The sequence below is a fragment of the Sciurus vulgaris genome, assembly GCF_902686455.1.
Source record: "Sciurus vulgaris genome assembly, chromosome: 1".
Lineage (NCBI taxonomy): Eukaryota > Metazoa > Chordata > Mammalia > Rodentia > Sciuridae > Sciurus > Sciurus vulgaris.
The window spans coordinates 58,450,125-58,464,429 of record NC_136461.1 but is presented as its reverse complement, the minus strand read 5'-3'; the positions used below and the strand labels follow the sequence as shown (position 1 = coordinate 58,464,429).

The 14,305-nt window shown below is 37.0% G+C and overlaps 1 protein-coding gene across 1 annotated transcript in view; it reads left to right on the top strand.

Moving 5' to 3' along the window:
- Window positions 1-5,367: 5,367 nt before the first annotated feature.
- ANKRD13C (ankyrin repeat domain 13C) overlaps window positions 5,368-14,305 on the top strand; it is a gene marked incomplete at its 5' end in the record, with an annotated part of 81,012 nt that continues 72,074 nt past the window's right edge. The window contains one exon of the mRNA XM_079119384.1: window positions 5,368-5,809. Coding sequence (XP_078975510.1) covers window positions 5,368-5,809 — 442 coding nt within the window. The remainder of the gene's footprint in view (window positions 5,810-14,305) is intronic.

The window sequence follows — 14,305 nt, the reverse complement described above, 5'->3', positions numbered from 1 at the left end:
TCTTCCCTGGAGAAGACTGTTACTATTCTTTGAATAAAATTTCTTGCTTTCTAGCTTGCCTCGGGGCTTCTCTGATGTTATACTTCAATATATGAGCAAGCAGAACTCATCAAAGGTAATCCACATATCTTCTGCGTCCCTTTTTTCGTGGTTTTTAGCTTTATAAGCCTGTCTTTATCCTCAACCCCGGTCAAAGGTGGCAGAGGCAGCTTGCTTGCTGCCCTTCCGACCCACTGGCGAATAAAGTCCCACATCCTGCTTCAAGACTGACCCAGTGATTTATTTATAACGCGCCACAACAGTAATACTTTTATAGACAGAGTGCTCGTCTCCCTCTTCCTAACATCCAACCCACTGAAAACCCTATTATGAAATAGTTCTGCGGTTTGGAGTGATGGGCCCCGCCCCTCTTTCAGAGGTGAGTCCTGATTGGTCAAACCGAATCAGTGCTCACCTCCTCCTCAGGGATTTGTCTACGTAACCTACGCCTGAGCCAATCAGCGTTCTGTAGGATGCCAGAAGTGGACCAAGTTGTCAATGACTGAAACTTCTGTGGTCACGGACCTCAGGACCTGCAGGAGGAGGCACGAGGTCCCTGTTACCGCCGGCTGCCATCTTGTGTCCTCGAGGGAAGCTGGCCTGAGGAGGGCGCTCCAAACACAGAGAGGCTGAGTGATTCAGTGGGAAACTGATGTGGGATTTGGAGGTGGCCTCTCCTGAAGACTTGTCTCTGCATTTCTCTGTTATGTAAGTGAATACATCCCTTTAAGCCAGTTTCAGTTGAATTCACTGTTAATTGTGAATGAAAAATTTAAAAGTCCTAAATAGTATATCCACTCTTGAGCTTTGCGTAAGAATTCAGGAAAGCAATTCAACTTCATTGGGATTTTTTTTCAGATTGGGATTATTTAAGAAGTTTATTTACTATCCCATCACCGAGTTAATAGATGTCTTGGTAGTTGTAGGTACTTTAGCTCTTATGCTCTAATTGATTGGTTAATTCAACAACTGTTTATTCTTAATATAAGGCATTCAGTGTCTGTAAGGCACTGTGCATACAGCAGTGGTAAATCCTTTAGTACTCAGAGATCTCAAAGGACTAGCTGAGGAGGCAGACAAAAGTACTAAGGAGGTATACAGAAGTTTTAATGGGAAATCAAAGAGAAGGAAAAAGGAGGAATACCTAATTCAGAATTTTGAATTACTGGATAGAAGAAAAGGAGGGATGGGCAACAAAGATCCCTGAGAAGGGGTTCCAACTTCTGTTTTTGTGCCATGGACCTCTTTGGTGGTGTGGTAATCCTAGCGACTGATTGGCAGAATAGTCTTTCTAAATAAGTAAACTTTGAATTACAAAGGAAATTTAATGTATTGAAATTACTATCAAAATAAAACTTTCGATTCAATATATTTGCATCTTTATTAACTTATTAAAAAAGAAGATCTAACAGGGATAATATAATTTTTAGGTAGTAATAATTATAAGTGATATTTTGATATTCCAATTATAGTGGAATATGAAGATATATGTGGTTTCTTTTGGTTACAAAGTCAGATATTGCTAATGCTGATATTGTTGTGATTTGTGGCCTACATTCAGAATAGAAGGACTTGTTAAATTTTGTTTAGTAGTTTAGTTCAATGTAAATTCCTGGCCCTGACTTCAGTGTCCAGTAAAAACAAAAACCCTGGAGAGAATAAGAGAATATTTGAGATAATTTTTGACAAACAGAAGGAATTACCTAGGTGCATAAAATGGAACTGAATTCTGGACATATGGAATAGCATGTGTAAAGGTATGGAGACATGAGAGGTTAAGGAAGTTAGCATATTACTTTGGTTAGACTGAAGAGTGAATTTGGCAGTAAAGTAGGAGGTGAAACTGGAAAGTTTGGCAAAAATATTTGGAATATGGGTTGATTGCACATTATGGTGATAAAATGTGATCCTGCCTTTACTGTGTTGAAAATCTTTATAAAGTCTCCATTTGCTTAGTAGAGATAGCTGAAGTTTCCTACATCGCTCTTTGTGATCTTGCCCCAACTTTCCTTTTCTCATTTACCACTGTTTTTGCTCTCTTCAACTTTGCTCCAGTAATTCTCGAATATCATGTTACATTTATACATCCCATTCTCTTTATATTTATTAGTTGAAAGATCCCTTCTTGTACCTTATTTTCCTCCTCTGTAATATAGGATCAGTGAGTATCTCATAGTAGCGAGGATTAAATCAAATAGTTTTTTTGCCTTGCCCAATTCATATATATTGTTTAAAACCCAGTTCAGACATTGCCTCCTTCAGAGAGATTTTCTGATCATCTGATTTCTATTGCCTTTAGAGAGAATTAATAACTATTCCATATTCTATTGGGATCTTATGTAATCTCAATTCTATATTTTTCATAATATACTGTAATCTCATATTTCTATGTCACTTTTCCCCTATGATATTATGAGCCCTTAAATGTAAGGGCTGAATATTTTTTATGTCTAAAGTGTTTGGTTTCACTGGATGGACACTTAGGAGTTTTCACATTCATCCAGGGATGACAGCCATTAATAAACTACTTTTAAATTCTGAGTCCAGTGATAAGATGTTTCATAGATAAAATGGTAGAATATTCTGGGTAGTTTTTTTTTATAATAGTCGATTTTGATAATAAGAGGTAGCACCCTTTCTATGAACATCCTTTAAGTGTTTTAGTTTTTAAGACTTTTTTTTTTTCTATGCTAGTTCTTCTTAATTTTTCACTGTACACACTCTTCCTTGAGGAACTCAACCCCAAGGGCATCAATTGCTATATAATGATAACTCCTGAATCTGATCTAAACTCAGTTCTCTATGTCCTAGGATTCACTGCTGAATTTCCAAAATGTATGCCATCTAACTTCCTTTGGATTAGCAATAAGAACTTTCAACCCAACATGCCAAGATGGAACATTTTTTTTTAACTCTTAATACTTCTTCAGCCTCATTCTTATTATTTTGTTTCAAGTTCTCATCTCTCACCTGACTTACTGCACACTTCTTTTAAAAATTAATTTATTTTTCTTATTAATAAAAAGTAATACTTTCCCTTTGTACAAAGGAATTCAAGCAATCCAGGGAATATGATTTAGCAGTCCCATCTCTGAGAGAACCACTGTTTACTACGTGTGATGTATAATATTCTACCAAACTTCGGTATGCATATATTAACACTTATTATTACTATTATTTGGTTTATGTGTAGTTGCTTAGTTTTCTTGTCTTTAGTATAGTCCCTTTGCAATCTGTTCTTTATATGTTTCTTAAGTATGAGTGCCTTTTCTAAAAAGGCAACTCTCATCTTACTCTTCCTCTCTTTAAAATCCCTGAAAGACACTCTTCTTCTTCTTTTTTTTTTTTTGTAAGATAAAGTCTAAACTTTTTATTTTTTTGTACCAGGAATGCACTTAAACACTGAGCCACATCCCCAGCCCTTTTTATATTTTTTATTTTGAGATAGGGTCTCGCAAAGTTGCTTAGTCTTGCCAAGTTGCTGAGGCTGGCTTTGAACTTGTGATCCTCCTGCCTCACTATCCTGGGCCGCCTGGATTACAGGTGTGAGAGCCACTATGCTCCACTTAAAAGTCTAAACTTTTAAGCCAACATACAGAGGCCTGCATGATCTGGTCTTTCCTATCTCTTTAGTCCTAAAATCAGACTTGATTGTGCCACATTCTAGCATTGAGGCATTGTTTTTTCCAAGGACATAACAGCATATAAAATGCATATAACAACATATACAATGTCAAGTGTATTGCCTGCTTTAGAGTTAACAATAAATATTGGCTATTGTGGAAGAACAAAATATTATTTTATGTCTATTTTCAGTCTCTCCTGCTCTCTAAGGAGGATCCTTTGAGGTCTGATTGGGTAATATTTGAACAAAAGTGGCTCCCCCACAACACACACACACACACACACACACACACACACACACACACAAAGAGAAAGAGAAAGGGAGAAAGAGATTCCATTTGAAAAGATTTGGAAACGGATTGAAGGTGAAAACCTGAGTTACAGGGAAGGATAAAGAGAGGCCTTCAAGGTTTTTTGATCATGGTCCCCTGTGTTAGGAATGAACCATGTCCTCATACATACTAGGAAAGCCCTGTTCTACTGTGCTACACTCAGCAGCCCTGTTTGTTTTGGGGGGGACGGAGGGCATAGGGGTAGGAATAAAGAAAGAAGAGATGTGAGAGACGCAGATATCAAAGAGTTAATGGGACTTTGGAGAGAGAGATGGTTAAAGATCTTTAGAATGTTTCTGTAACCCCCCGCCCCATTGTTCGCCAGTTTGGGTGACGTTGTTACGGATGTTAGATTTATCTGTCTTTAGAGTTTGATAATATTGAGGTTAGACATGAACTAGTCCTATGATATTCTACTTGCACAATTATTTGACATCCCCAAATTCATTAATCTAACAAATATTTGAGCGGCCTCCCCTTAAGGTCAGCCCTTAAGTTCATCTAAGATGACTTTTGTGACATCCCAATACTAAAATCTGCCCTTCCCTTTTTGGTGTAATCCAGCTCCCCATGTCTGCTTCATTCGTTGCACTGTTAAATATTGTATTTAATTGTCCTTTCTCCCGTCAGTGCTTTTTGTAGTCCAGAGCGTCGTTTTATAAATCTACTAGCTCGGCGCATGAAACCATGTAGGTGCTTAGTACATGTTTATTGAGTGAATGTCCTGTGCATCTCAGTGACATCACATCCTGTGGGCAGTGGCGTCATTCTGCACTCTGCGGGAGGCTCAGAGATCTGACTGTTTAATCATTGTGCATAACGTGCAGCGAACATCTCCAACGCTGGCTAAGGTTTTAGACCTCCCACAAGAAGCGTTGCCAGCGGGACGGCTAGACCTGGGTCTTCCAGCTCCAGACTCCAGCTGAGGGCGGCAACACGCTGCGGGCGGGAGAGACTGGGATTTGGAAGGTGCGGGAGAGCTAGCGGGGGCAGCGCACTTATCGCGGTGTTTCCTCCCTCTTCATTCCCGGGGGAGTTCTCGCGAGAGAAGCAAGGGGAAGATGGCGGTGCCCTGGTTTTTGGTGTGAGGCAGTGGTGGTGGCTGTGGCGGCTGCGGCAGCTGCGGCGGCGGGGACTGGAATCCTGGTGTCTTGGGCACCTGAGCTGTAGCTGTCCTCAGCGAGCTGGTTCCTGGGCGAGAGCCGGCTCTTCTTCCAGGAGATGCGTTTGTCCCGGGCTCGGAGGTGCTCTGGGAGTTCATGCTGCGCTGGAGGCTCCTGGCCGCCGCTCTAATCACCTCGTGCCGCCGCAGCGCCAGCTCAGTCCCCCGCGGTGAGCCTGCCGGATCTACTCCCTGCCCTTGGCGGCGGCGATGACCGGGGAGAAGATCCGTTCATTACGGAGGGACCACAAGCCCAGCAAAGAAGAGGGGGACCTGCTGGAGCCCGGGGATGAGGAAGCGGCAGCTGCCCTCGGCGGCACCTTTACCGGAGGCAGGATTGGCACTGGCAGCAGCGGCAAGGGCGGCAAAGCCTGTCATAAGATCTTCAGTAACCATCACCACCGGCTGCAGTTGAAGGCAGCTCCGGCCTCCTCCAATCCCCCTGGTGCCCCGGTCCTGCCGCTGCACAATTCCGTGACCACCACTTCTCAGTCCCCGGCTCTTCTAGCCGGCACCAACCCCATTGCAGTCGTCGCGGATGGAAACAACTGCCCCGCACACTACCCGGTGCACGAGTGCGTCTTCAAGGGGGATGTGAGGAGACTCTCCTCTCTCATCCGCACACACAATATCGGGCAGAAAGATAATCACGGTGAGGAGTGCTAGCCCCTCTCCACCTTTCCTTCCGCATAGGGTGTGTACCCCCAGGTCTCTGGAGTTCTAGGCTCCCTTCCAGCCGACCCTTCTGTGCCGGTTGTGCGGGGACCAAATACCGGTAAATCATGTCGGATTCATGATTTAGCATGCTAGTGGTGAGGAGGTTGGTCCCTGTGGGTGCAAAAAGAATGTTTCCTTGCTCACTCGGAGTTTACTGTGAGAAGTTGTTTTGTATATCTTTGAGACAGGCCTTTCATATACTGATCCTTAAATTTTCCTCTTATCTAACCCGGCCTTCTTCCTGTATTTATGAAATTATGTATTTATTTGCTTTCACTCCGTCCCACCTTGGGATCTTTAATTTTGAACATATACATTGCCTACCTTCTTTCATATTCAGATACAGATCCCAACTTGACTGATAATCTGGTTGTGATTTTGTAATTTCAATTGCCATTGAATAGTACGGTGTTTTCCGTTTGCTCTCAGAAAACTTAGAATGATTTGCTTTCTGAACGTCACACATTAGAAATAATTAGCCTCTTTTTCCTCGAACAATTAAAGTGATTTCTTAGTGGTTATTTATTGCCAGTTTTTAAAAAATATTTTTTAGATGTTGATAGACTTTTCATTTATTTATTTATTTATTTATTTATATATGGTGCTGAGAATGGAACCCATTGCTTCACACATACTCGGCAAGCACTCTACCACTGAGCCACAACCCCAACCCCTTATTGCCAGTTTTATGTATATAATTGCTATTAGTAACGTTTCATCTTGACTCAGAATAATATTGAGATTTTTCGTAGTAATTTCATCATAGCCTACGTCAGAAAGTAATAATGTATTTGTTATTGAAGGACTGTCTTTCTACAGTCAGTTGAATTTTTTTGTTTCTCTAAAAGAGTAATGTGATTGAATTGACTTTTAGTGAAGTTTTTTTTTTTTTTTTTTTTTTTTTTTGTGGTACTGGGGATCGAACCCAGGGCCCTGTGCTTGTAAGGCAAGCACTTTACCAACTGAGCTATCTCCCCAGCCCTGAATTGACTTTTAAGCATCAGTAAATTTGTTTATTTTCTTGGTACAGGATTTGAACCTAGGACCTTGTGCGTGAAAACTAATGTAAATGCTGATACAACTTTCAACTTTTAATAAATAGGCCATTTTAAACTGAGTGGTTAATAAATATTGTTATGCTTTTAACATGACAATTATTGTATACATTTTGTTAGAATACACTCAGCTCTATGCTCAAAATGACACAAAATCACATTAGTGAATTACCTACCTGTGAAGTAAGCTCCCTTAATTCCACTGGATTCTAGGCTTTTTTAAAATTAAGACAGAAATTCAGATTAAAAAAGGAAATGTTTCCTATTGATTTTATAGCTCTCTAACAACACTTGTTGTCTGAACTTCCATTGTAATTATCATTTCACTACCTATCATTTATGAGAAGTCAGATCCCCTCAAAAGTACTGTAAAGCTACCCTAGATTTGCATTCCTATATTTAATTTATTTCTTCATGTTAGTACTATAATAAGCGTGATGTTTGCTGGGGAGAATTATATTCTGACATTTTGGGAAAGAGTTGTTAAAGAGTTGTACTCTTAATTTATTAGTAAATTGTTAGGAAGTTTTTCAGATTTGGGCTGCATAGTAGTTGTATGTTTTATCTCTTGGCCACTGCCTTTAAAATTTTACTACCTTGAAATATTTCTGAAAGTAGATTAAAGGTTCCTATTTGAGATAACTCCATTTACAAGAAGATGTGGATGAATATCAGAAGGTTCTGTGTGAGTTTACCGACTTGCTGGGTAGTTGGGCTTTCATATTGTTTAATCCAACATTTAGAAGTGCTTTTTTTTTAAAGTTCAAATTCTGTTCAAAGTAATTAGAATTCTGTGTACCCTTAACTCTTGTTCATACCCCACTGAAATTCATTTTTTAAATGAAACATTTAACTGCCTTTATTTTGTCACTTCTGATAAATGTAACTAGTTGTTCACATACCTGTGAAAAGTGTAATTGGGTCTCTTCTCCCATATACATTTCTTATTTCCTGGGAAGAGTAGCTTCTATTTAATGTGCTGCTGCTGCTTTAGTCTCCCTTGTTTTTTTTCTTTCTTATTGCATTATTACTTGTATTCTTCGTCTTTTACTAATCAGAGTGCTTTATGTAGATTTTAAGGATGTTTTTCCTTTCAAATTATAAAAGAAAAATGCCTTTTAAATTACCCAAGCAAAAACAAGTTGTATATTTGGATAGCTGTAACATGTAGGTACATTGCAGAATCATATACTCAGGCAGGTGCATAGCAGAGCCATACAATCATATCATGTATCACATAGTTTTATATTCCCTGAAGATGTTCCTTCCACATCATGATGACAGTAATGGTAATGATCATTATTATACATATAATTTATTTTGTCAGCAATGCTAAATGTTTGTATACATTGTCATGTTTAATCCTCACAACAGTGTTGCAAAGGAGATAATTTTATCCTCATTTTAAAGGTGAGAAAAGTGAAGCCAGCTAGGCAAGGAAACTTAATTAAGTTACATACTTAGTATGAATTGCAAAGTTACAAATGAAGGTAAAAATTGGGACTTCTAAGCCCATGATTAGTTTCTTTATAAATATTTCTCCTGATTGAGATCTATTCTATTGCAAGGAAGTTGATTGTAATGTGTATGTTATCTTTCATAGCAAAGTTCTTTAATATATGCTTTCCCACTTTGCACTTAAATAGCTTCATAGAGAGGTTTTGCTCTCAGGGTTTTTCTGTAGAACTCAAACATCTTGTTTGTTATTTATTTTTTAAAAATATTTTTATTAGTTGTTGGTGAACCTTTATTTATTTTCTGTATATGGTGGCAAGAATTGAACCCAGTGCCTCACATATGCTAGGCAAGCACTCTACCACTGAGCCACAATTATTTCTTGTTCATAGACTGGCACAAATAAGTGGGCTACTTCATCCATCCACATGATAGACCTTTAGATACTTGATAAGATCTATCATATTCCCCTACCTTCAGGTTAAACATTCCTAACTTGTTTGTTTATTACTCACATGACTTAATTTGTAAAGTCTTTAAAATGGGCCCTGAAGCACAGTAAATAATGTATGTGTGCTAAGTAAATGAAAGTCTTAATCGATTTCCTTTAGTAGAACTCTAATTTGTTAATTCTTCCCTTTTAGGATGTGCCCAGAAAGGAACCTTAGTGCTAGAGCTATAGTAGGCCCCTAACCAAAGGGAACATGGAGACTATATTTATTGTTTTAAAGTAAGATACATTCCTACAGTTCAAGAGTATAATTTTTTAATACTGCTTTTTCTCAAGTGAGCTACTCTTTTTTTTTGTTGTTGTTCTATTGTTTCTTCCATTTACTTATTTTTTTTTTACCCTTGACACAGGACTTTACATTTTGAATTTTATTTTTTAGCCATTTTCAGTTTTTACTAACCTCTGATCAGATAAACTTTCTTTGTATGTTATATTTTTCTTCTGTGGTAAAATGTTGGTTGAGTAGGAATTGTGTTTTCTGAACCATCAGTTATTGTCAGAAATACTGTATTCTGGGCTGGGGAGCTAGCTCAGCTGGTAGAGTGCTTGCCTCGCAAGCTCAAGGCCCTGAGTTTGATCCCCAGTACCAAAAAAAAAAAAAAAGAAAAGAAAAAAAAGAAATATTGTATCCTGGTTTCAAACATGTTTTGAAATATAAGTTAAATACATTGATGGCTGTAGCATAATGTATATATTGTGTTCAAATATGCCAAAAGATTGTGATTTTTTTTTTTTTTTTTGGGCGGGGGAGGAGTGGGGAAAAGAAATACTATATTAAAAATACACAAAAACTTAAACGTATCTTTATTATATCTTTAGTTATGTGCCACATTTTTCTTTAATATAAAATTAAAGATTACATCTAAGCCTTTTTTCACATTGAGTGTTAAGATTTTTCTGAATCACTTTTTCTCTTGGTAGTTTGGCACAGTATTATAGGAACAAGCTATTTATTTTTATTTTCAACAATAATGATTTTACTTATTTACTACCTTTAGAACTGAGGATAATATGAAGCATGCAGGAGATCATTTCCTGTTTGTTGAATTTGTAATTTTGATTTTTCCCTTGAGTTAACTATCCTTGAGAAGTTAAGCAGCTTCTGTTGGATGCTAGTGAGAAGCTTCAGAAGCTTTCAGTTGCCATTTATGAAAGTCCTGAGTATATGGACTGCTCAAACCAGCCTTTCTAAGATGTGAAACATTTCTGATCTATTTTGGGAGGTTTGGCAATCTCTTCTGCCTTTAATTACATTGCGTTGCATGTGACAAGCCATCTACTCTAAATACAGTTAATTTTCATTTTTACTTAGTTGTAATATCTTGAAACTATTTCACACAATGATTAGGATTTTCTAATTTAAGTTAAATTTCACTTGAGACTGTTCCTGACAATGGAGGTAACCAATGAAGTGACAGTGAAATTGTTAACATGTGTAACATCTTTGCCTGGCAGCAGGCAGATTTCTTTAGACAGGGATTTAAAATTTTTAATTTCTGAAAGATTAAAAATGTACATTTGAGAATTGAGGAAGTAAGATAGATAATCTGGTGATGGTGCAAAATGCTTATTTTCATTTATTCTACATATATTCTTTATCTTTTTGATATTGTTTTTCTGCATTGTTTTTGTCAGTAAAATCTTCATGATGGGTGAAAAGAATAATACATACTCATAAAAGGTCTTTTGAGAAAGTGGCACCTGTAAGTGAACATGACAAATCCTGAACTAAGTTACTGGTAAACAGTTTTAGCCCAGAGAGGGTTAAAGTGATGGTATATATTTAAAAGAATATTAGTAGTTATTTGTTCTCTTCACGTTCTGTAGTCTTTCAAAATTTTATTTTTAAAAGACACACTTTGTTTTCCCTTAGAAAAAATGTGATGTTTAAAGACCAAGAAAACCCATGCATTTGTGTTACTTACCTTCCCTAGTTTTGAGGGTGACATGGTTGTGAAATTTGATTTAGTTGTTCTTCATAATTATATGAACATGACCTTTCTCCTTTATCTCCATGTGCATCTCTAACAGAATAGGACTACCCTTGGCTTAAGTGGTTCTGTGTCCTGATGGCATTACCATTAGCACTGTACACTTGACCTACCACTTAAAAATACTGTGGTGTGAACACATCTGCAGAGCTATATTCAGAAAGGGAGAGATGATCCTCATCTCCCCTTTGTTTTCCTGAGCTACAATAGGAATAAAAGTTGTAACCTTCCAGTTTTGGCAGAAAAATTCAGCAGAAATGGGCATTTATTGGCAATGTTAGGTCCTGAGCGTACTCAATGAGGCAAGAGAATTTTGGGGAACTCATTGAATAATTGAGTTCTAGGTAGTATGGCTGCCCCCAAGTTAATGCCATCTTAAGTTCTGTAACTTAAGAGTTCATTGTCAGGATGCTTTAGAGTCTAGAAAATGAGTGCAATTCCTGGAGAATTGGATAGGGGCTTGGCAAACTGTACCTATGTCATTTATTTCCTTGAGGGAGAAATGAGAAGTTCATTTTAGAGCAAAATAGAAATATGTAAAATGGGGATAGAAAAAAAAGAAAAGATCTTTTTTCTAATTGAAGATTATGGATGATATTAGTTATCAGGCTATGTGAGGTTTTATTGTGTGATTTAATTGAATTCCACCTGTTCTGGAGCCTGTTACTCTTGTTGAAATCCTAAAGATTCTCTGCAAAATTAGAATGCCATTTCCATTGGAATCAGATCCTAGTTTGAGACCCTGCTTCTCTACAAACTGGTTTTTATTGACATTGTGTTTTTTATGACATAATTTCTGAAATAAGTAGATATAATATCTATTTCTTAGGGCATTATAATCTCCAGTGGAAGAATGGACTTGAAAATATTTTAAATCTGAAGGCTCAGTCACACAATAATAATGAGAATTATAGTGTTTTGCTTTTATCTTTGGTTCCACTCTACAGCACAAGGAACTTTTGTTTTTAGGTTTCGATAGGCTTTCAGTTGAAATTTTAATTCATACTGCCTGTCAGTCTATTAAGGGATAGGATCATCTGACTCACCTATAAGTCATCTTTAGTCTACTATTGGTGTAGCTTAGTTTAGTGCATTTGGATTCTTGGCTGCAGATATCTGGTAAGCACTTAAAGCAGGCTTTCTTTTTCTTAGTACTGAAATCTTCTATAAAGCTCTCTGTACTGTGTTTTCCCTCTTATGTATATATAAATTTTTTTATTGTTTTTCATATAAGGAGGAGCCCTGTGCTGACATGTGTTGTCCTTTGGCAAAATGTTTTTGTAGAGTGAAAACAGATTCCAACACTGCTCTTTTGGTTCTGAATTTTTTTTTTTTTTTAAATTTTGTTGGTTTGTTGGTTGGTTGGTTCATTCATTCATTCATTCATTCATTCATTCATTCATTCATTCAACAAGTATAGTGGGCTCCTAGTATGTGATAGTGTTTGTCAGCAGCTTGGGTTATAGCAGTGAACAAAACAAAGTTCTTGCTTCCATAGAGCTTCATTCTGATGGGATAGCTGGACAATGAACAAACCACTAACCATATGGTATGAATGAGAGGTATTACAGAGTAAAATTAGAGTCAGGAGGACAGAGTGCTGGCAATACAGGGAAAAGGGAGGTAGTAATTATTTCATTGAGATTAGGTTTAGGGAAGATACCAATAAGAATTTTAAGCAGTTACCTAAAGAAATTTAGGAAACATTATCTGGCAGACCAGAGTTTAAAGTAGAAAATAGCAATTGTAAAGGTACCAGCTTCAAGGAATAAGATGGCCAGTGTGTCTGGAACAAAGTGAGCAAGAGAGGAGGAACAGGAGTTAGGTAGCTGGAGTTGTAAGCATGTAGAGCTTTTATAGACAATTGTTCAGGATTTTGCCTTTATTCTGGCAACACTGGGTTCAATTAGATGATTTTGAGCAGAAGAGTGACAATCTCATTTTAAAGGCTCATTATCTGCTTTATGAAGCAGAATGTGGAGGGTGGGGGAGCAAGGATCAGTAACAGGCTATTGTAGTTAAGTGGGGGTAAGTGTGGAAGTGATAAAAAATGAGAGCTGGTAGGAGTTAATGGCAGATTAGATGTAAGATTATGCCATTTTTGAGAATTAATGCAGAAATTCTCTTATTACTGCATGTTGGTGAGACTTGAATGTTTGTAGAACCTGAAGGTAATACTTGTAATTTCCTGCTCTATAATTAGGGACTGTACGAAATGAAAACTTTTTATAATGATTCCAAGGTATTGCTTGCCTTTTTGACTGTTGACATTTTCACTGATGGTACAAAAGCAAAAGCATTATTGAGTACATCTTTCTGGCATTCTTGGTAACATAATAGGGATCATGAATGATATTCTTCTGTATACTGAAAGACAAATAATGGAAAAACACTTGTAAAACTGAGTTGTAAACTGGATTAGTCACATTTTTCATGAAATGCCATTTTTACTTGAAAAATGACTTACAGACAAACTGTTTATTGCAATTTAGATATTTGACAAATATTCCCTGGAAAATGAAAGAAACAAGCCTGTGACTTCAAGGGGTAAAAGAATGTAACTTTCAAATGAAAATTAGAATTTTGGAGAACTCATCTCTGCCACTGTAAGCTTGCCAGGTTCTCAGTATTTAAAAAGAGTGTATTGGTCAGATTAACAGTGATATTAAGTATAAAATTTTAAATACAATACAGCGAACTGTGTCATCATTTAGAAGATCTGCATAACTTGGTCAAACAATATTTCTCCAGTGATCAGTGCATGATGTTATAAAATCATGTAGATAAAAGATTCCCTCAAAGTGCAAGAGAGACCCATGTATTTCAGTGTAATATAGTACAAACAACTAATTGATATGATTTTAGATTTCACATTGCAGTTACCTTAAGAAATGAGTACTCGGGCTGGGGTTATGCCTCAGTGGTAGAGTGCTTGCCTAGCACCATAAAGATAAATAAAGTTATTAAAAAAAAGAAATGACTACTTAATAAGTTTGGTATAGTATGAAAGAATACCCTGAATGTTGAAAAGGCTGTGAAAATACTGTTATGTTTTTCAACTGTGAATCTGTGTAAAACTCGATTTTCTTCTCATACTTCTAACCAAAACATTGTTTTGTTCTGGTTTTGGTGGTGCTGGGGATCAAGCTCAGTATCTTGCTCATGCTAGGGAAAAAAAAAAACTTGAATAAATGCAGAATTAGATTTAAATTAGATTTAAAAAATTGAGTTCTATTAAGCCAGACATTAAAGGAATTTATTTATATTTTTAAAAAATTTAAAATAGTACTACTTTTGTCAGACTTTTGTTTTGGACAATGCGGTTAATTTTTTGTGGTCCTAATCCCGTTTTGAAGTATTTTTTTTTCTTTTTCTTTGACATATCTTATTTGTCCATATTTAGGGGGTACATTATTGTA